Genomic DNA, 23765 nt, shown 5'->3' on the forward strand with positions numbered 1-23765 from the left:
CTACAATACCCACCTGCGGAAGTAAAGAAACAGATTGATAGAGCCAGAAGAGTTCCCAGAAGTTACCTACTACAGGACAGGCCTAACAAAGAAAATAACAGAACGCCACTAGCCGTCACCTTCAGCCCCCAACTAAAACCCCTCCAACGCATTATTAAGGATCTACAACCTATCCTAAAGGATGACCCAACACTCTCACAAATCTTGGGAGACAGGCCAGTCCTTGCCTACAGACAGCCCCGCAACCTGAAGCAAATACTCACCAACAACCACATACCACACAACAGAACCACTAACCCAGGAACTTATCCTTGCAACAAAGCCCGTTGCCAATTGTGGCCACATATCTATTCAGGGGACACCATCACAGGGCCTAATAACATCAGCCACACTATCAGAGGCTCGTTCACCTGCACATCCACCAATGTGATTTATGCCATCATGTGCCAGCAATGCCCCTCTGCCATGTACATTGGTCAAACTGGACAGTCTCTACGTAAAAGAATAAATGGACACAAATCAGATGTCAAGAATTATAACATTCATAAACCAGTCGGAGAACACTTCAATCTCTCTGGTCACGCAATCACAGACATGAAGGTCGCTATCTTAAAACAAAGAAACTTCAAATCCAGACTCCAGCGAGAAACTGCTGAATTGGAATTCATTTGCAAATTGGATACTATTAATTTAGGCTTAAATAGAGACTGGGAGTGGCTAAGTCATTATGCAAGGTAGCCTATTTCCTCTTGTTTTTTCCTACCCCCCTCCCCCCCAGATGTTCTGGTTTAACTTGGTTTTAAACTTGGAGAATGGTCAGTTTGGATGAGCTATTACCAGCAGGAGAGTGAGTCTGTGGGTGTATGGGGGTGGGTTTTTGGAGGGGGGTGAGGGAGTGAGAGAACCTGGATTTGTGCAGGAAATGGCCTAACTTCATTATCATGCACATTGTGTAAAGAGTTGTCACTTTGGATGGGCTATCACCAGCAGGAGTGTGAATTTGTGTGGGGGGGTGGAGGGTGAGAAAACCTGGATTTGTGCTGGAAATGGCCTAACCTGATGCTCACTTTAGATAAGCTATTACCAGCAGGACAGTGGGGTGGGAGGAGGTATTGTTTCATATTCTCTGTGTATATATAAAGTCTGCTGCAGTTTCCACGGTATGCATCTGATGAAGTGAGCTGTAGCTCACGAAAGCTCATGCTCAAATAAATTGGTTAGTCTCTAAGGTGCCACAAGGACTCCTTTTCTTTTTGCAAATACAGACTAACACGGCTGTTACTCTGAAACCTTCCTCATGGTGGACTCAAGGACCAAAGTAAGCTCTGGGGCCAGTTTCCAGTCCCCTGTCCCAACATATTGCTTTTGGCAATATGTTACTCCATTGCAAACTTGTATGGTTTTTTGTCAAAGGGAGTTCCTCTGACCATACATTAACCACACAGCATACAGATAACTGCATATTTTGGATTTACCACTTACATACCTATTATGCTGAGAGGATCAGCGGATAACATTGTACATGCCAACTCCATTAGTACAGTCCATTTAAAACACAATAAAATTCATTGTTTTGATACACAAGTGGGTGACTCTAGAATTGTCAATCTATGCACCACATTTTTAAAGTATTAGTTTCATTCTATACCTGAACAAATCACAGGTCTGCAACGTTACTGAGACATAATGTCAGATTCCAGTACCCTGCATGGAGATGAAGAACTATTCTATCAACATACCTGACGGTCTGATCAGGAAGGTCTCATATTCTCCAATAGAGGATAAAAGTTGGAGAGACTCTATGGCAAGAGAAGCTAAATCAGACAAGACAGGAATCATAGAATATCAGGGTTGGAAGGGACCTCAGGAGGTCATCTAGTCCAACCCCCTGCTCAAAGCAGGGCCAATCCCCAACTAAATCATCCCAGCCAAGGCTTAGTCAAGCCTGACCTTAAAAACTTCTAAGCAAGGAGATTCCACCACCTCCCTAGGTAACGCATTCCAGTTTTCACCACCCTCCTAGTGAAAAAGTTTTTCCTAATATCCAACCTAAACCTCCCTCACTGCAACTTGAGACCATTACTCCTCATTCTGTCATCCACTACCACTGAGAACAGTCTAAATCCATCCTCTTTGGAACCCCCTTTCAGGTAGTTGAAAGGAGCTATCAAATCCCACCTCATTCTTCTCTTCCGCAGACTAAACAATCCCAGTTCCCTCAGCATCTCCTCATAAGTCATTTTGTTGCCCTCCACTGGATATTTTCCAATTTTTCCACATCCTTCTTGTAGTGTGGGGCCCAAAACTGGACACAGTACTCCAGATGAGGCCTCACCAATGTCAAATAGAGAGGAACGATCACGTCCCTCGATCTGCTGGCAATGCTCCTACATATATACATCCCAAAATGCCGTTGGCCTTCTTGGCAACAAGGGCACACTGCTGATTCATATCCAGCTTCTCGTCCACTGTAACCTCTAGGTCCATTTCTGAAGAACTGCTGTCTAGCCATTCGGTCCCTAGTCTGTAGCGGTGCATGGGATTCTTCCTTTGTAAGTGCAGGATTCTGCACTTGTCCTTGTTGAACCTCATCAGATTTCTTTTGGCCCAATTCTCTAATTTGTCTAGGTTCCTCTGTATCCTATCCCTACCCTCCAGCATATCTACCTCTCCTCCCAGTTTAGTGTCGTCAGCAAACTTGCTGAGGGTGCAATCCACATCATCCTCCAAATCATTAATGAAGACATTGGACAAAACAGGCCCGAGGACCGACCCTTGGGGCAGTCCACTTGATACCGGCTGCCAACTAGACATGGAGCCATTGATCACTACCTGTTGAGCCCGACACTCTAGCCAGCTTTCTATCTTGCAGAGAAAATCCTTAGTAACAGCAACTCAGGAAGAAGCTCATAGTAAGATTTATGTCTGTTGCTTTTAAATTAAGAATAAAGGAACACACACCTTAGGAGCATAACTCACGGATACTAAGCCTGCGTGTTGAAAGCAATCCAGATTTCAAAGTTTAAAACAATCAGTTTTCTTTATGAATCATGTAAAAAGAAAGGAGTTCAAGTTTTTAATGTGTCAAACTGTAAGTGTAACCCACACATCTCCTGAGTGTTGTGTTCTGTCCCATCTAGTAGCACTGAGACCACTTAGAGAAAATTATGCGTCTGTTCTTCAGCCTTAGCTAACAAACAGTTGGCTTTTAGCTCATGCGGTAGGGGCTCATGCATTTAGATTCCAAAGGTCCCAGGTTTGATCCCGACCAGGATCTGTCGGTGTTACACAAGCACATGAAAATGGAAATTTAGCTCAAACTGGAGATGGCTTTGGATTTTAAATGGATTACAGTGTCTTCTCTGCATAGTATTATGAGTGAATCCAGCCTAGTGCTTCTTGCAGATAAAACAATCACATGGTATTTTTAAAGCAAAAATCTGTTTTCAAATGGGAGGTTTCTAATGTCTGAACAAATGGTACATGTGCTGGGGCACCCTGGGAATTGAACAGAGCCATCTGGGCAGCAAATCTGGAACTTCCCCCATGCTCCTGGCCTCCAAATTAAAATTTACAAAAATCCAGAAGGTCACTCAGTCATCCATATTTAATAAGAAACCTTCAAGCAAAAGGAATGACACTCCAGCCAGTAGAGTTTCAGGTAATTAGAATTTTCTTCTTGCTTTCAAGGAGTCATTTGAGCCCACTCATTCCAGAAGAAATTACTCTCAATTTTAAGTGAAGGAAGTTGAATACGCTTCACACCTCCCAAATGAATTTTGGATTATTTTAGCTCTAAGTGTTCTAGAAGATAGCATTAATGTATGGTAATTCATTATGGCTGTTGTTTGAAATGGAAAAAGCACCTCACTAACAATACAATTATGCTAAACAGTTTTTACAACTCCCTTTTGAAAAAGTTGTGCCCTCCATAGGAATAAAACTTCAAATCACTGATTCCCCTTTAGCCTCTAGATGTAATGGCCTCCAAACTGAATAGATCATCTTTAACTGCAACACCAACATGGTTTCAACTGAGGTAGTGGCACAGTGTCTTACATAACACTCCCAAAAATTCTTGTGAAAGTTACAAACAAAATAGAATGAGAAACATTGAGGGTGTTAGTATCTGCTGCAATCATTCCGATGGTCACTTCTGTTCACTGTGACGTGAGCCAATATAAAATGTGCTTGCACATAAATTCTGAAATAATAGCTGGATATAATTTTATTGCATTCTGAAAAGAAATTGTATTAAACTGAAGAATCAAGAACATATAAAGTGATCCTCAAATATAAATTGCCTTTACAGATCTTGTGTTGGGTTTACCTATTTAAAACATACATTAAATAGATATCTCAAACAAGATCCTAATTAGCGTGTGTACATACACACACCGACTAGGATCTCGTTTTATTTCATATGCTGATACACATAGGCTTCCTGGAGGAAGAAATAATCAAACATATGTTACTATCTTGATTTTAGTAAGGCTTTTGATACAGTCCTACATGACACTGTCATAAGCAAACCAGAGAAATGTGATAGAGGACGTTACTATACGGTGGGGTTGAAAGACTGTACTAAGAGAATAATCATCAATGGTATGCTGTGAAATTGGGAGGGCATATCTAGTGTGGTCCCCCAGGGGACAGTCCTAGGTCTGGTACTATTCAATATTTTTTATTAATGATGTGGACAATGGAGTGAAGAATATGCTTAACAAATCTGGGAATGACTCCAAGCTGGGAGGGATAGCAAGCATTTTGAAGGACATGATTAGAATTCAAAATGATCTTCACAAATTGAAGAACTGATCTGAATTCAACAAGATAAAATTTAATAAAGACAAATGCAAAATACTTCACTTAGGAAGGAAAAATCAAATGCACAGCTACAAAATGGGGAATAACTGGCTAGGTGGTAATGCTGCTGAAAAGGATCTGGGGGGGAAAGGGTGACAGCAGATCACAGACTGAATGAGAGTCAACAATGTCATGTAGCTGTGAAAAAGGCTAATATTCTGGGATGTAATAACCAGAGTGTTAAATACAAGACTTGGATGGGCATTGTCCCACTCTACTCAACACAGGCAAGGCCTCAGCTGGAGAATTCTGGGTAGTAGGCACCACACTTTGGGGAAAAATGTGGACAAATTGGAAAGAGTCCAGAGAAGAGCAACAAAAATGATAAAAGACTGAGAAAACCTGACCTATGAGGAAAGCTTAAAATAACTAGGCAGGTTTAATTTTGAGGAAAGACAACAGAAGGGACCCGATAGTCTTCAAAGATGTTAAGGGCTGTTATAAAGAAGACTGATCAATGGTTCTCCATGCCCACTGAAGATAGGACAAGAAGTAAATCTGATTAATCTGCAGCAAGGGAGATTTAGGTTAGATATTAGGAAAGTTTTCTAACTATAAGGGTAGTTAAGCTCCTGAATAGTGGAAACCACATCACTGGAGGTTTTTAAGAACAAGCTGGACAAACACCTGTCAGGGATGGTCTAGATTTACTTGGTCCTGCCCCAGCGCAGGGGGCTGGACTTGATGATTTCTCGAGGTCCCTTTCAGTGCTACATTTCTATGATTCTATGAAAATGATCTAATTTTAGTTTCTTTGATGAAAAAATCAGACAAGCATAAGTACACAAGCATGTATGATACACACACACACACACACACAATTTTCAAATGAAAGAATGCTAGAGTGTGTAATTAAAAATAAGATACACAATTCTTCACTTTGGTACATTTGAACTGGGAAGTGTTGCAAGTGAATTAACCTTAAAAAAATTTTACATTGAAAAGCTTTACAAAAGCCTGGCAGATTGAAGATATGCCTTGAGGTCACATAAAGATATCACACGCAGACATGAAATAGAATCCACTGGTACACCCCACAAAGGCAAAATCTTACTTGGAGATTTACTAATTGGAAATCTGAAGTAACTCAACAGCAGGAATCTACCACATGCGGTGATACTCAGTCAATGTTGATAGCTACTGTAATATTTTATTCCCACATTTTAATGGTACTGCTGCAATTCAGGTACTTACACTATCCTGTACTTATCTCCGTAAAAAGAAAGCTCCAGAAAACAAAGCATTCTGCCAGACCAAAAAAAAAAAAAAGAAACTAAACCCACCTGATTTGTGAGGACTGTAATTACTTTATAAAGATTAACTGATCAGCCATAGTGCTGCATCAACTGTTAATAAGATATGTCTGACAATGAAGAACCCACTGGTAGGTACTAATACTTTGATAGGATTTATCACTATAGCATTCAGCTCTCGATCAATAGGTTAATAAATAATAATAATAATAATAATAAATAATCTCACTAAGAAACAGCATGCACTCAGGTAAACAAAATACACAAGAACATAGCTTATCCACAATTTTTGAAAACTGAATAAGAATTGTTGGTCTCTCTCCACCACTAAACAAAGATTTAATAGCAGATGCTGTAGTGAGGTTTCCTACTATTAAGATTTCCTTAATTTTACTATATTTGCAACACCTTTACTAATATATTATGAAGAGTTATAATAAAGTTAAACTACAGTTGTCAGATGAATAAAGTACACAGTGAGATACATTATCCTTCTCTACTTAAGGTGAAATATACCCCAGGTGCAAGGAACAACCCACAAAATTCTATGCATGTCAAGGGGAGGGGGGAGCCAGCATGAGGCTAAATAAGCCACTTATGCCCCATATTTGGATTCCATGGATGAGTATCAGATGTCACAAAACATGCCCTGCATGCTACAGAAAGGGTCTTGACATCACTCCTACATAGGCTGGCCTGGATGTGGCCAAGTTCCCATTCGTCCTCAAGATCCATGTTTACAATGGCATGAACACAAGGGTCAGCAGCCACTAGACCAGACCAAGACTTTATATATTTGCCATTGGAAGATGAACATTGATACCAAGAACACCCAAATAAAGGAATAAGTCTCTGAAGATAAACTCATGAAAGGGTTTAGAAAATGACCTTTTTGCTCAGATTGCTAGTAATTTATAAGGTAGCTCCCTCTTCTGGCTTATTATTTAATGACTTGGTGAACACCACAGTTACTTGAATTATATAATATGCAGAGCTGAAATAGAAAGTAACATCTTTCCTCCATTTCTGGTCAGGTACTATCAAGTGCTCATACTGGGATTATAAGAGCTGCTCATCATTATTTCATGTAAGGGATTTAAGTACAATATATCTGAGTAGCACACTAAGACAGACAAGATGAAGCTGATTGACTCTCATGCATAACTCACTCTCACTGCAGAAAGAATTTTTTTCATAATACAGTATAAATATTAAAAAACAGCAGGAGTATCACAACTGCTTTAAATCCCTGTGCAATTTGCTCCCTAGAAAACAACTGATAAATAGATATGAAGGTGGCTTTACCATTTGTACCCATATAAACTGCATTAAACTTGTGATTTCTTGAGTTCCCATTTACAGAATTACTTATTGGAAATTTAAAGTCCTGAAGTGCAGAACTGTACTACATGCTCTGGTCCTTTCAGTTGTATTAGTTCATTCAATACTCTCACATTTAAAGGATATCTTGGGATACCACACTCTGAGGAAAATTCTGATCCCCTTCTCAGCAATGCAGAGGGGGTCTCAGGCAGCAGATTCCAGGCAATTTTTCAGCACATAAAAAACAGAATTTGGAGGGGACAACAAATGTGCACTTGCCCTATACAGACCCCAGCTCCTGGGGAGCCCTAGATGATTACATAGACCTGGCTTTCGGGTGGACAGTGAGATGGGAGGGGTTGGGCAAGTGGTGGTGATTCTGCTGCTGCATCCACAGGCCACAGCCCTCACCTAGATAAGAGTACAGGCCTCATATTTGCTCTAGTGGCCATGGAGTAGCTCCCACAGCCTCTCGATGGCCCAGGAGGAAGATTCATTAGTACACAACTCGATCCTCAGGCGGAGTGCCTATTCCTAGAACGTGGAATTTTCCTGCTCCCAGTATTTATCTTCAGGGGAAGTAAAATAAGATTAAATAAGATTACATTAAACATATGGGACTAAAACTTGGCCCCACTGAAGTCACTGATTTCTCAGTTTATTAATGTATTACTTATAACAAAAGCAGTGTTTGTAACTAGTTATAACACATGTATACACACAGAAGCAGATCTCCCTATTAAACTGTGGGCTAGATATTCAAAAGGTTGCAAGCCTCAAAAAGCTGTGATTTTGGCTGACTAATATATGTATATTAGAGAAACAAGGCGGGTGAGGTTATATCTTGTATGGGACCAAATTCTGTTGGTGAAAGAGGCAAGCTTTCAAGTTACATGGAGCTTTTTATCAGGACCTAAAGAGCAGCTCTGTGTAGCTCAAAAGCTTGCCTCCTTCACCAACAGAAGTTGTTCCAATAAAAGATATTACCTCACTCACCTTGTCACCCTAACATTTTGGGACCAACACAGCTACAAAACTGCAAATAATATACATAGAATCAGATCCACAATTTTCAGAAAAGTTACAGCAGGATGCTTCTCCGCAGGATGCAGCTGGAAGAGCATCCAAGGAAAGTTTTACTATCCAAGCACAGATAAAAGCATAACCCCCAGGAGTTGTGGAGGCAGAGCTGAGTAGATCACGTGGAGCATTGAGCCTTGGCCACCGGGAGGGAGGAGAGAGAGGGGAAAGATCCAAGCACTGCTGTGCAGGCACCTGCTGCAGATGGGGTTGGAAGTCCCACTCTGGCAGACCTTGTAAGAATCAACAGAGTAAGGATCTGCAGACCTTAGCAGAGTGAAGAGAATTGACTGGGAGAGGCAAGAAGAGGGCAGGCTGGAGCTGGGCAGTTGGCACTGCCCTAAGTCTGAAGCCTGGAAACGAGGCTGGTTGGGTAACCACATCTGGTACTGAACCATGGAATGGTACTGCCAGAGCCTAGGGAACAAAGACTAACTAGAGGCTGGAGCCAAGAAGCAATGACCACATCTAGAACCCAAGAAGCTGAGGGACTTGGGTACTCCAAGAGCCTGGAAGCTAGCTAAACAACCATAGCTACTTGGGCAGGGAGGCAGGAATTCTTTGCATGCCTGGTAAAAGTTTCCTCAAGCTTGTCTGAACAGTGCACAGTGCTTTTTATGTCAAGCAGCAAGAGCCCAACATGTTTAATCAGAGATTTACAAAACAAGAAGGAAATCACAAAATAAAATACTTTAAGTTACAATTGCTAAGTGCCATTTTAGAGGAAAATATATAATGAAACTCATCCATTAAATAATTGCCGTTAGAAACTGAGAAAAAGGTTCTATAAACCATTCTGATACCAATCATAGCACCCAATTCCTGCGCGTGTGCGCACCCACCATTAAGCTTAACAGGTCTCAACAATCAGCATCCAAACAATCTTAACTCTTTCACTCCAAGAAAACACTACAAGTGTAAATAAGCCAAAACAATCCATTAATCCTTAAGCTTTCTCTCATGACTGGTATATAAACTATTTAATACCATACTCTTTTACAATGTTTGTATGAATAAGTTCTGGTCTTTCACACAACCACACATAATCCATAAAGATTTAAATGAAAGTTCTTTCAAAACCCATCAACATATAAACACAACCAACTAGTAATCTTTTCTTACTGAGAAAAATGGTTCCATACAGCCCTAATAGACATATCATTTAAGAAAGCTATCCTATGACTATAAACTAAATATAACTTAGTTCAGATCATAAAACTATGCCTGTTACATTAAAACAAACTATATTTAAATTAACCTCAGATTTGATACTACAGAACGAATAGGAATATATTCAATTATCCAAAGTCATCATGTAAAAAAAAAAAGATATATAAGGCCCTGGTCTAACACAGCCAAATGAAGGGTCACATATCTAGGAAAGAGAAGAAAGGGAGCCCTGTATCCTGGAAAGCAATGACCTTGAAAAGACCATAGGGGTCACAGTAGTTAACCAATTAAACATGATGATGATAAGCCAGGGTGATGCTTTAGCTAAGAGGGTGAACATGATCCTTGTGTGTATAAGCTGGAAAATATGAAGTAGGAGCATGGGGAGGTAATATTACTTCTGTGCATGGCATTAATGAGACTATTACTGGAATACCGTGTCCAATTCTGATGTCCACACTTCAAAAACTATGTTTAAAAAATTGGAAAGGATTCAGAAATGAGGTGCAAGTATGATTTATGGTCTGGAAAACATGTAGTATACTGAGAGACTAAAGATGCTCAACCTATTTAGTTTATTCAAGAGAAGAATACAAGTCTAAAAGTACCTACATGGGGAAAAGATTTCTGATTTATTTTCATGTTGGTTATTCAGGGCTTGATTTACCCCTGCTTTACTGCAGTTTTATGCTGATAGAACTCCATTGATTTCCATGGAATGACACTGATATAAAACTAGAGTGGTGAATCAAGCCCAAGGTTATTTAATTTAGGTCTTGTTTTGTTGTTTTTGAGAGAAAGCTATGGCAAAGAAATGGGTCTTGCAACTATACTTGAAGGTGATGAAATTCAAGTTAATTAACTCCCTCATGTCTTCCAATCCCCTCAGATGGCATACTTCCCACACACATTCTTATAACCAAATTCTACATAGTAGCACATTTCACAATATAGAAAAGTACTGTAGTCTATCAAGTACTATTTCTCCACAGAGTGGAAAGGCTGTAAGAGCATGCATGAAGTTAACATGCTAGTTAGTGTCTATAAAAATCAAGTGGCACCCATGTCAGTAGTGCTGCTTTCAATTCCTTAAATAAATAAAGTTTCAAGACTGGGGAGCAGAAAATTCACTTTGTAAGCAGATTTCAAGTTGTAGGTGCCTAAGGTGTTCACTTTAACGTTGATGACTTCAAAACACACATTTTAGTTAACAGTTCCTTTAAGCAAATTACTACTACATTGAATTTAAAGCCATATGCAACTTACATGAAAGCTAACAGTTTACTGTAAATCAAAGACTAAGAGTTCATTGTTTAGAAATATTATAAAGCAAAGCTTATATTTTTATATGGAGGTAGGGTGGTCTAGAATTTACAGCAAGAGACTGGAGTAGAGTCCTAGGTTCTGTTCCTGGCTCTGCTAATAACTTATGTGATCTTGGGAAGGTGATTTAGAGCAGTGGTTCTCAACCAGGAATCCGGGGCCCCCTAGGGGGCCACAAGCAGGTTTCAGGGAGTCCACCAAGCAGGACTGGCATTAGACTCGCTGGGGTCCAGGTCAGAAAGCCGAAGCCCCACCTCATGAGCCTGAACCCTGGGGTCCTGAGCTCCACCACCCGGGGCTGAAGCCAAAGCCTGAGCCACTTAGCTTCATGGGAGCCCCTGTGGTATGGGGTGCCAGGCAACTGCCCTGCTTGCTACCCCCTAACGTTGACCCTGGCTTTTATATGCAGAATACCAGTTGTTGAGCCACAGGTAGGCCGTGGAGTTTTTATAGCATGTTGGGGGGGCCTCAGAAAGAAAAAGGTTGAGAACCCCTGATTTAGAGCCTGATTTTCAGAAAGTGCTGAGTACTTACAACTATGTCAATAATGATTGGGGGTGCTTAGCACCTCTGAAAATCAGGCCCTTTATCTCTGTGTCTCAGTTCATCCATTTGTAAATAGGATATAACCATACCTCTCCCCACACAGCTTTTTGAGGCTTTAAATTAAACTAATTTAGTATGCATAAAATGCTTTGGGATCCTTGGAAGAAAAACAGAATGTAAGTGTGAAATACATTTTATTCATGCTAGGTAGAAATAATATCTGAAATAGGATTTTTGTTTCAACACAGCAAGACTAAATCAAACATGATTATCTTTGCTTTGATTGTTGTGTTTAACTTACTGTGCTCTGCATTTTAAATATTCGCTTCTGTTTTCTGTTATGCAAATGAACGTTTTTCATCTCATTTACATCTATTTTTGGTAAAGAATAATTTTCATCCCTAATCTAAAAGAAATGTCACTGTACACAATTCTGGAATCTAATTGATGGAGCACCACAAGGAATTTGCATGCATTCAAAAGTACCTGAAGCAAGTAGTGCCTAGAAACCACATTGATTGATAGAATATAAATATAGAGATAGATATGTGTGCATTTACTGTGGTGTCTAGTATTGTAGATAAGGCCTAAATCATCATCAGCTGGTGTAGATACATTGATGCAAACCCTAGTACACACAGATAAGCCACTATGTCCACTAATGCAGTTTCAAGCAGGAATTTCCAACCTATGAGTATAAGAAGTGTTTCAGCCTCCCTCTGAGGCAGAAAGAAGTAGGGATCGGAACAGTGAGGACCTGCAGGAAAAATTCTAGGAGCAGCCTAGAAGCTTATATTGTGGTCGTTGTTATTTAAATTCCTATTCATGGCACACTTCAGGAAAGGGAAAAGTTTGGTCTTTATCCAGAGTTCTTATACTTTGCTTGTATCAAGGATAGAATCCCACCTGTTACAGTGATGCCCCCTTGTAAGGATTATATGCACCTCTGCAAAGAATACAGATTAGATTACTGTATGTGTCCCTAGATATGAGTACCGTTTAGTGGAAAAAGCGTAATCTAAAAAATGGAAAAAAGAGTATGTGCCAAATTCATCTCAAAAGTAAACACACTGAAGTGAATAGATTTACAATGCTAGGTGTTAATTTGGCCCTATAAGTATAATTTGTTTGGTCAAATTAAACTTGTATTCCTTGGTTTCCTGCTCTTGTCCTAGCAAGTCACCTCTCTGAAGTTCATCTAGCCTCCATGATGAGTAAGAACCACAGAAAGATGTACGAGAGAGCTTTCATTTTAAGTCATTGGTCAAAACTGGATTTACGTTATCATCACTGATGGCAGAATGGGATTCTTTGTTCCTATATTGAATATTTATGATCTTCTTATTCTTAAGGAATGAGTAAGTCTGGTTCTAGTTCCCAGTCAGTGAATTGGCCTTGTTTGAATCTAATTTATTTAATATTTACTTTTGGGTTTTCAGTAATTTAAATGTTTTCTTTAACACTGAGCTCAAGATAGGCCTTGTTAGCAAGTTAATTGAAAAAAATAGCACTGAACGATCTCTGAAGAAGTGGTGTTTTACCCATGAAAGCTTATGCCCAAATAAATCGGTCAGTCTTTAAAGTGCCACCAGACTCCTTGTTGTTTTTGTGGATACAGACTAACACGGCTACCCCCGATACATAGCACTGAACATACATTTCGTTCTGTCCTGTACAGTGTATGATAACCCACTAATCAGAATTACATTAATCTAAGTAGGTTTGATACTCATGGATACACAATATGCAAAACCTTAGTTTTCAGGCCCGTAAGATTGCTTTGTACAGTTCTAACTCATCCAATTTTTTTTTTTTTTAATCAAGGAAATGCTAAGTTATGACAAGTCTCCAACATTACATGCTGCCTAGGCATTATGAAAAATGCTTTCAATCACATACAATATTGTAGTGGGTTTCTTTGGTATTTTCCACTCTTGTAGGTTGAGAAAATATCAAAGAAACCCACCACAGTAGCATTTAGCTTTAAAAAAAAAAAAAAGGGAACTACACAAAGTTGAGAAAACCAATTAAACTGAAGTTAAAAGGAACAGTCACAAGACTGAAATGCCTGCAAGCTGCATGGAAACTATTTAAAAAACAACATACATACCCCATATAAATAAAAATTAAAAAAAAACCAAAAAACAGTAAAAGGACCAACAATATGTCACCATGGCTAAACCACAGAGTTAAAGCGGTGGTTAGAGACAAAAAGACATCCTTTAAAAACTGCAAGTCAAATCTTGACATGGAAAATAGAAAGGAGCATAAACTCTGACAAGTGTAAAAATATAATTAGATGGGCCAAAAAATAATCTGAAGAGCAACTAGCAAAAGACACAAAAAAACAGTAGCAAACTTTTTTTTTTTTTTTTTTTTTTTTTTTTAAGTACATCAGAAGTAGAAAGGCTTCCAAACAATCAGTGGGGCCACTGGACAATCAAGGAGCTAAACGAGCACTCAAAGAGGACAAAGCCATTGGGTAGAAACTAAATGAATTCTTTGAATCCATCTTCACTGCAAAGGATGTGAGGGAGATTCCCACACTTCAGCCATTCTTTTTAGGTGACAAATCCAAGGAACTGTCCCAGACTGAGGTGTCAATAGAAGAGGTTTTGGAACAAATTAAAAAATTAAACATTAATAAGTCATCAAGAGCAGATGGTATTCACTCAAGAGTTCTGAAGTAACTCAAATATGAAATTGCAGAACTTCTAACTGTGGTATGTAACCTATTGCTTAAATCAGCCTTTGTACCAGATGACTGAAGGATAACTAATGGAAACCATTTTTTTTAAAAAAAAAAAGCTTTAGAAGATACCAGCCTATAACTGCCAGGATAAACCTAACTTCAGGACCAGGCAAATCAGTAGACACACAGATTAACATGATGATACGTTGGGGAAGAGTTAACACAGCTTTTGTAAAGGGAAATCATACCTCACCAGTGAATTAGAATTATTTGAGTGAGTTAACAAGCATGTGGACAAGGGTGATCCAGTTGATATAGAATACTTGGATCTTCAGAAAGCCTTTGACAAATTCCTACATCAAAGTCTCTTAAGAAAACTAAGCAGTCATGAAAGAAGAGGGAAGATCCTCTCATGGATCAGTAACTGGTTAAAAGATAGGAAGCAAAAGATAAGAATAAATGGTCCATTTTCAGAATGGAGAGGGGTAAACTGTAGGATCCCCTAAGGATCTGTTCTGGGACCTGTGTTGTTCAACATATTCATTAATAATCTAGAAAAAGGAATAAACAATAAGGTAACCAAATTTGCAGATGATACTATATTACTCAGGATAGCTTTGGATTTAACTAACTGCAAAGAGTTATAAAGGGATCTCACAAAACTGGGTGACTGGAAGACAAAATAGCTCATGAAATTCAGTGTTGGTAAGTGCAAAGTCATGCACATTGGAAAAAAAATCCAACTGGATATACAAAATGATGGGATCTAAATTACCTGTTACCACTCAGGAAAGACCTTGGAGTCATAGTGGACAGTTCTCTGAAAACATCTGCTCAGTGTGCAGTGGCAGTCAAAAATCTCACAGTGTTAGGAATCATTAGTAGGGCCCTACCAAATTCCCGGTCCATTTTGGTCAATATCATGGTCATAGGATTTTTAAAATAGTAAATTTCATGATTTCACCTGTTTAATCACAGGGTTGTGATTCTAGGGGTCCTGACCCAAAAAGGAGTTGTGGAGGGGGTCGCAGGGTTATTGCGGGAGGGGTTGCGGTACAGCTACCCTTACTTCTGCGCCGCTGCTGGCAGGGGGCACTACTTTCAGAGCTGGGCAGCTGGAGAGCAGCGGCTGCTGGCCGGGAGCCCAGCACTGAAGGCAGAGCCACCGCCAGCAGCAGGGCAGAAGTAAGGCTGGCATGGTATGGCATTGCCACCCTTACTTCTGCGCTGCTGCTGGAAAGGTGCTGCCTTCAGAGCTGAGTGCCCAGCCAACATATGCCACTCCCCCGCTGCACAGCTCTGAAGGCAGTGCAGAAGAAAGAATGGCAATACCGTGACCCCCCCCCTAAAATAACCTTGCAACCCCCCTGCAGCTCACTTTAGCGTCAGGACCCCCAATTTGAGATACACTGGTCTCCCCCATGAAATCTGTATAGTATAGTATAGGGTAAAAGCACACAAAAGACCAGATTTTATGGTCTGCGACACATTTTTCATGGCCGAGAATTTGGTAGGGGCCAAATCATTAGGGAAACAAATAGATAATAAGACAAAAAATATCTTAATGCCTCTATATAAATCCATGGTACACAACACACATCCAATACTGCATGCAGTTCTGATCACCCCATCTCAAAAAAAGATACATTAAAATTGGAAAATGCACATGGAAGGGCAACAAAAACTATTATGGAGTATGGAACAGCTTCCATACAATAAGTGATTAGAAAGACTGGGACTGTTCAGCTTAGAAAAGAGACAACTAAGGGGGGACATAATCGAGGTCTATAAAATCATGAATGGTGTGGAGAAAATGAATAAGGAAGTGTTATTTATCCCATCCCATAAGCCAAGAACTAGGGTTACCTAATGAAATTAATAGGCTGCAAACAAAAAAACAAACAAAAGGAAGTAGGGTACTTCTTTAGACAATGCACAGTCATTGTGGAACTCATTGCCAAGGGACACTGTGATTGCCAAAAGTATCACTGGGCTTAAAAAAGAATTAGATAAGTTAATGGAGGATAGGTCCATCAATTGCTACTAGAGAAAATGGTCGGGATGCAACCCATGCTCTGAGTGTCCCTGAACTTCTGACTGGAAGAAGCTGGGACTTGATGACAGGGGATGGATCACTTGGTAATTGTCCTGTTCTGTTCTTTCCCTCTGCATGATCTGCACTGATCACTGTCAGAAAACAAGATACTGGACTAGATGGACCATTTGTCTGACCCAATATGTCCACTCTTATGTTCACATTCTCTCCCAGCAACCATTTCCATCTCCAAATATTTTCATCAGATCTGGGCTGCTGAGCTGTTCACAAAAAACCTGTATCTATATTGTGAACAACATCATCTTCTGATTAACCAACCTCTAGCAGAAGAGATAGGAAAAAACAAAAACCTAAAACCAACTTGTAAAATACACCGTGGAACTTAAGCTATGGTGGTATAAGTTTAGCAGAGAAAAGTACACATAGCCCACAGCCATTACCAATTTTTTATTCACTACTAAAATGCTGAATCTAAATCCCACCTGGAAGCATATCCACTTTGCAAATCCAAATGGCAGAATACAGGGCAAAAACTCTCCTGATCGGTCATACAGACAGCAAATGCAGAATCCTAAGAAATCCATGCCACAAATCATCATGTTAAGGCCCTTATTCCATATTATTCACATTCCACTGAAAAATCAATGCCACCACTGAAACATACTCCTTGGTAGCATATTTAAAAACACTTTGTAGCATGCAGGCTGACATTTGTTTTGGGTTTTTTTACATTGTTGCATATTCAAAATCATATGTAATAAAATTATTTCTTCTTACACACAAAGGGAGGCTATTTTGTATTTGGTCACTCATACCATAAACAAATACATTCCAGATTACCTCCCATTCCTCTTTCAGTGTTGAAAAGAAAAATTAAAATGTTACAACGAGATATTGCAAGGCCTCACTCAAATCAGTAGTCTATTGATTTCAAGGGTTAATCCAGTCAGTAAAGGATGACAAGCTGGGCCCTTAGTTACCAAACCAGATGCTTCCTAACAAAACAAAAAAAGAGTTGAAACATTTTCCAAGGCCTCTATGTATTCCAACGATGCAAAATGTTAGAATCCACCCACGGCTAACAAAAAACAGTAACATTTCTCCATCTCTGTGTGTGACACATTCAGAAATGTATACTTCACATCTTTCCAAACCAGTCCACAGCTCTTCGGTTGCCTCTTTCTCCATCATTACAGCAGGGTTCCCCTCATCTAGACATGGCTGAGTTTAAGTCAGTTAAATAGGATACACATGCCCAAAGAGCTCTGTCGTTTTAGGCATGGATTCTGCAGAGACCAAACATCATCTGTTCAAGCATCGCTTACCTTCGGAGACCTCAAACTGTGCTGTTCCATTGAGCTGATACAGGCACCAATCAACTGCATCCTCCCCAGGGGGGCAGCCAACTAGTCAAACAAGCAAAGCCACAGTCAATAACTGTGCAGCTCACACGTTAGTGCTCCCTACAGCAGGCCGAGGAGAGGAAAGAGGGAGGAAGGCTGGGGAGGAGGCCAGAAGAAAAGGGAAAGAGGAGTGAAGCGGGGGAGGGAACAGAGAAAGGGGAGCAGGTGGGGCAGAGCAAGGAGAGGGGAGGAAGGAGGGAGAGGGGAAGAGGAGAGATGGCTGAGAGGTGCCTGGGGGAAGGGAGAACGTTTCTAAATACCCTGCTTTTGGGACATGTGTGTTGCCCTCCCTCCGAGAGACGCCCGGAACTGCTCTTTGCTTTGCTCTCGCTGCCAAGCGCTCGGGGCGCCTCCTCCTTCTCCCGGCGGAGCGGGTGGTGCTTGCCGCCAGCGCAGGCTGACTTGGGGCGCCCAGAAGAGGCTCCGCCCGGAGCTCCTGGAGAAGGCGGTGGCGCCGGCGCAGCCTCCCCACGGCACTGGGCACGGAGAGGCCGCAAAGCAGCCCCAACAGGTGTGAGCGGAGTCCGGGCCCGGAAGGGGGATTGGCCCGGGCACGGGGCTGCACCTCAGAGCGGCCGAACCCGGGGGCGGAGGCTGCATGCTGGCCAGGGGGCTGCAGGAATGTACTGGGGGGAGGCGGGGCCGTGTCAAGGTGTGTGGACGTGGGCGTGTCAGAGCGGGGCGCATCCACCAGGCTGCCGGGGGTCAGCCCTAGGCATGAAGCCAACATCCTGAGTTACCTCAAGCCCGTTTCTGGGTATGGCCTCACTGAGGGATTTTTTAAACTGAATGTAATTGGTTGCCAAGTAATATGTTATTCTGGGCACGCCACAAACATCTGCCCTAGGACCCGTTAGAGAGGGTCTGAGAAGCATCCAGACTACCAGGTGCAGAAGGTTTCAGAGTAACAGCCGTGTTAGTCTGTATTTGCAAAAAGAAAAGGAGTACTTGTGGCACCTTAGAGACTAACCAATTTATTTGAGCATGAGCTTTCCTGAGCTACAGCTCACCTATCTAGAGTTAACTGGTGACCAGTCAAATCAAATTACTCTAGTGTAGACAGGGGTTCTGGAACAATTTGTATAGTGAGAGCTATTGAACCAGATGGTAAACCCTGTATATGATGGGAACCACTTCAAGCCAGGGGGTGCGGTAGCACCGCTAGTTCCAGCCTATGAGTGTAGGCAAGGCAATTTTCATGGACACACAACACCTGCACAAGAGGAGCCTAGGAACTTACATTCACACCCTGCTGCCTGCTACCTTCCTGTGTCCTAGGATTGCAGAGGTGATAATTGCCCATTTCATTCTCAATGGTCTCCTACAACATGTGAACCCCTGATGCTCGCAAACTGTCCCACCTTGTATTTAGCTTGGGCACTCTGGTTACCTTCCCCAGACTTGAGGAAGAGATCTATCTGTGAAGCTCAAAAACATGTCCCTTCCATCAGAAGAAGTTAATCCAATTAAAAGATAAGGAGTACTTGTGGCACCTTAGAGACTAACCAATTTATTAGAGCATAAGCTTTCATGAGCTACATCTCACAGCTCACAAAAGCTTATGCTCTAATAAATTGGTTAGTCTCTAAGGTGCCACAAGTACTCCTTTTCTTTTTGTGAATACAGACTAACACGGCTGTTACTCTGAAACCTGCAATTAAAAGATATTACCCTGCCCACCTTGTCAGTTTTCATAGAGAAAATCCTGAGCTGTGAGGTTCAGATTTGAATCTGGGCCTCCCTTAAGTATCAAGGAGAAGGGATGTGGGATTTCAGGTCAAGCCCATATCTGGCTTCATGAATGCCTGATGTATGATCACTATGAAAAACAAGACCATTACCATTTGCAGGTAGAATTGACTTTACTGCAGCATTCAAAGTATTCCTAGTCTTGGACCATTCCGCAAATATGATGAGTAAGTGCCGCAAATACCACAGTAATTGTCAGGTTATAATGGGGACCTCTCTATGTTATGTGTCACTGTCATATATATGTATGCACACGTGCTGGTTGCATGGGAATGTTTTTGTACACTGAGACCATTGTCAGATTACAGTAAACCACAAACTGTAAATTTCTATATTCCTGCATACACATACACTAAAAACACTTCTGGGGAAAAATTAAAAGTACATAAAATGTTCTGTTCACCAGGAGGTTTTCTTGGCATATGATTTAGTACTAAGATTCTGAGTTCTTAGTGTACAGCTGGCAGCAGCATCTTGCTGAAGTACTCACCTTTCTAGTTGACCTTATGTCAGAGGCCCTCATTTTGTATGGAAGTATGGTGAGACCAGTGTTCCTTGCATGGGCAAATGATAAAAGTCACAAACGTATAGTACAGAGAGAATATTACCAGCCCATACTGGGGAACTGAAGGCCAGCCACAGAAAAAAGTATCAATCTTGCCTGGTTGTGGCATAATCACACTGGGTTCGCCTCCAGTTTTTGCCAGTTGTGCAGCAGTTTATGTGGCTTGGAATAAACATTTTCTTCTGTACATTTTCTGCTTGACATGCTTAGTCTCACCCAGCTAGCCATGCCCATTGTCCTATCCACATTTCTATGTGGTCTTCTGGCACGTAGAGGTTTTTGTGCACTTGCACTGACCACTGCATAATTTAATTAATTCCCTTGTCCCACTCAAATTATCTTCCAGTCAAATTTCTCTCCTCACTTTTTCTGTTCCACACAAGGTAATGGAATATTTGGGCCCTTGTGAAAACGTTGGGAAAGGACTTAGCCATTCAGAAATAAATATGTGTAGTAGGTTTCATCTGAAAGCAATGTATTTTCCAGAAATCCTCAGCTACTTTTAGAAATAAATCAAAATGTCTGTGTTTAACCCCTCCTGTGACATTAACCCAAATCACCCAGGGTCATAATGCCTTCTTAAATATAGTCAGCAATATTAATGCATTTAGACAGTGTATGTCCCTCGGCCACATTTGCTGGATATTCACTTGTTTTCTGGGAACTGAAAAGGTTAATGAAGAAAGATATGTTGATGATTAAGAGGAGAGAGGACTTTTTTGCAGCTTTTTCAAGCCTAAACTTCATCCAACTACTTTCAGTACTATTGACTCCATCCACAAAATACCTGTGGATCCTGATTGTACTTCATGCAAAATATTCCAGCCAATAAAATCAACCTTGGCACTTCAGCAGTTTTATTTTCTCATAGTGTTTTGGGAGAAGTCATTTCACAGTCCACCACATTAGCTGGCAAATTAATGGCCCTACTCTGAGAGAACTTATCTGAAAGTGGATTTAAGCAGATATGCGGCAGAAATTAGTCTCACTCTGTGTAACTCAATAAAATTGTCTAACATTGATAGGTGCTTTTCATTCAGGACATCAAACTACTTTACAAACTCTCTGTATACACATAACTTACTGGCTCTTCATCGGGGGTTTTTCACTGCACAATTTTTTTTCTCTTTTTTAAGAAGGGACAGAACCTGATGTCAGTTGTGGTGGAGTAAATCTGTCCATACAGATGTCTTGGATTAAGGCTGATCTACATATGAACATCCACAAAAATAACAATTCAATTTTAATTCATGCCTTTTGTTATTTTGGAGCAATTCTCTGTGTGGGTATATGTGTATATGTATAGTCTGAAAGCACTTTGGGACTGTTTGGTGCAGAACATGCTATATAAACACAAATTACTTGGAATAGTTCACATATCTCAGTTTCTCAAGGAAAGGATTTTAACCAAACTCATTAAAAAACGTGTAATTATATTACATTATATTAACATTTGACCTACGGGTGTCTGGGAAAGATAGACAAGTTCTCCCACAATATACCACAAACCAATTCCTAGAGCTGCTCCAGGTAGTGAGGCACTAAGGATACACACCTAGAAATCCTAGCATGAAACACATATAACTGCAGTGCCAGCATGGACACGGATACACTGGATATGGTGTGCATGCAGCTCTGCAGTGTGGCCTCTTGGTGGTGGGCTTGGCTAACATATGATAGCACTGATGTAACCAAATCGGTTTCTAATCCAGTTTTGTTAAATGGGTGTGCAAACTGTATGTAAACAAGACCTCAGGTACATATAATGACAGGTTTCAGAGTAACAGCCGTGTTAGTCTGTATTTGCAAAAAGAAAAGGAGTCCTTGTGGCACCTTAGCGACTAACCAATTTATTTGAGCATCAGCTTTTGTGGGCTACAGCTCAGAAGTGAGCTGTAGCTCACGAAAGCTCATGCTCAAATAAATTGGTTAGTCTCTAAGGTGCCACAAGGACTCCTTTTCTTTTTGCAGGTACATATAACATACCTATGACTTTGGTATATAAGCACCAATTTCAACTGTTATTTCAGTTTTGCATTGGTATAAATGAGATCAGAATTCAATCTGAAATGTTTTACCTTGTCCATCAGAAATTATAAGGTGAATTTTAGGTAGACATAATTTGCCCAAAGCAGAATTTGACCAGGATACTCGGGAACACTCCTATGCTTTTTGATCACCAGAAGCCTCATCAGAAATAGGGCATTATTTTGGTCCTCAATGCTCTGTCTGTATATTGATTAATCAGGGGCTTATGATATCACACCCCAAACTGGTATAATACTGCCTCTTTAAAACTGGTATACTACTGGTATAATACTGTGACTCCCATGCAGCATCTCTGGATGATGTTCTCTACCTTTCCCTTTGGTGTCGGTGGGGCACCACACAGAATCAGGACTCTGCCTATGTGATTCATAACACAAACCTAGGATCATAGAATGTGATCTTGCTTATATAAAACTAGTATTGTTTTTAATGGAAAAGGAACAGGTCCATAGTGTAAAATAAAACTTAATTTTGATTGGAAATGTAGAAAATTTCAAGTCTTCATGGAGTCTGGACTTTAGAGCCCTTTAACATTTTTGAACCATCAGCCCATTCACAAAGAAATTTCACAAAAAAGGTTTTTTAAAAGAAAAGTTTTTAAATTGTTTGAGATTATTAAAGAAAGTTTGTCTGAATGTTTGCGTCTCTGAAAATTAATATCATGTTTGCCAACAATATATGATAAGACCTACTCAGTCATGCAGTTTTGGATGGGCAGTTTCTTGCACAGAGCTGCAATTTAGAAAATTGTTTAATACTTGCAAAACTCCATGTCTGCACAGTGCAGGGCATAGGGAGGGTGCTCTACAAGTACACGCAATGCAAAATATGGGACATCATTGTCTTGCTCGTAAATATTACTAGACTTGCCAAAACCCTCCTCATTCGGAGGGAGGCCGCTGCCTTGTCTTCCTTTAATTTTAAGGCACTTTTTAAACAGCATCTCTCTCTCTGGTGGTAAAGTCTCTTGCTGTGTTTCGGGGAGACACGTAAAAATCTGTGTCATTCTTTTAAATCTCCTTAATATTTCTGAGCGGGTAGGTATAGTCCGGCTCTGAATGGTGTGATCCCCACCCAGCTCCTGACTCTTCTCGCCCCTGCGTGGTTTGCTTTTACGAGCCCCCCCCCCACCACGGCACCATGGAGGAGGCGTGGTGGCATGTTGGGGGCGGGAGGAGCAGAGGATGTGGCCTCGTGCAGCTGGCCGTAGGGCTGCGGCGCAGGGTGGGTGCGGAAGTGAAGGGGGGAAGTCGGGCTGTAGCAATGTTGCAAGCGGTTCCCGGCTGGTTGTTGCACCGGCGGTGCGGGCGCACAATGTGTCTCCTGCTGGCGTTCCTCAGCCTGATCCCGCGGGCGGCTTGCCTGGGGGAGCTGAAGGCTTTTGTGGTCGCTCACAGCCACATGGACGTTGGCTGGGTTTACACCGTGCAGGTAGCTCCCTCCAGTATTGTCTGTGCTTTGGGTCCCCTCTTCTGCTTCTCCCAGCAGGTACTGGAGTGCCTGCCGGGAATCCAGGGGGGTCAGACCAACCACCCGCAGATAAGTCTCCTATCGGCAGCCGGTTGGTGCCCCCGTGTTTGCATGAGCCCCGTGTGGTTTCCGTCCTGGCTCTCTGTGTGCTTATTCACTCATCCATCCGTTTACTAATTTTATGTGAGGTGTGTTTCCTCTCCCCAGGCCTTCCCCACCA

General features: G+C 41.1%; 2 protein-coding genes across 2 annotated transcripts in view; one reads left to right on the forward strand and one right to left on the reverse strand.

Moving 5' to 3' along the window:
- PPP2R2C (protein phosphatase 2 regulatory subunit Bgamma) overlaps nt 1-18312 on the reverse strand; it is a 282079-nt gene extending 263767 nt beyond the window's left edge. Inside the window, exons 1-2 of the mRNA XM_077814650.1 lie at nt 17973-18312; nt 17635-17715 (exon numbers count right to left, since the gene is read on the reverse strand). Of these exons, the coding sequence (XP_077670776.1) occupies nt 17635-17715; nt 17973-18312 (421 nt within the window). The remainder of the gene's footprint in view (nt 1-17634; nt 17716-17972) is intronic.
- A 5026-nt stretch (nt 18313-23338) lies between these two features.
- MAN2B2 (mannosidase alpha class 2B member 2) overlaps nt 23339-23765 on the forward strand; it is a 52749-nt gene continuing 52322 nt past the window's right edge. The window contains exon 1 of the mRNA XM_077815876.1: nt 23339-23506. Coding sequence (XP_077672002.1) covers nt 23339-23506 — 168 coding nt within the window. The remainder of the gene's footprint in view (nt 23507-23765) is intronic.

This window comes from Eretmochelys imbricata, chromosome 4, assembly GCF_965152235.1.
Source record: "Eretmochelys imbricata isolate rEreImb1 chromosome 4, rEreImb1.hap1, whole genome shotgun sequence".
Classification (NCBI taxonomy): domain Eukaryota; kingdom Metazoa; phylum Chordata; order Testudines; family Cheloniidae; genus Eretmochelys; species Eretmochelys imbricata.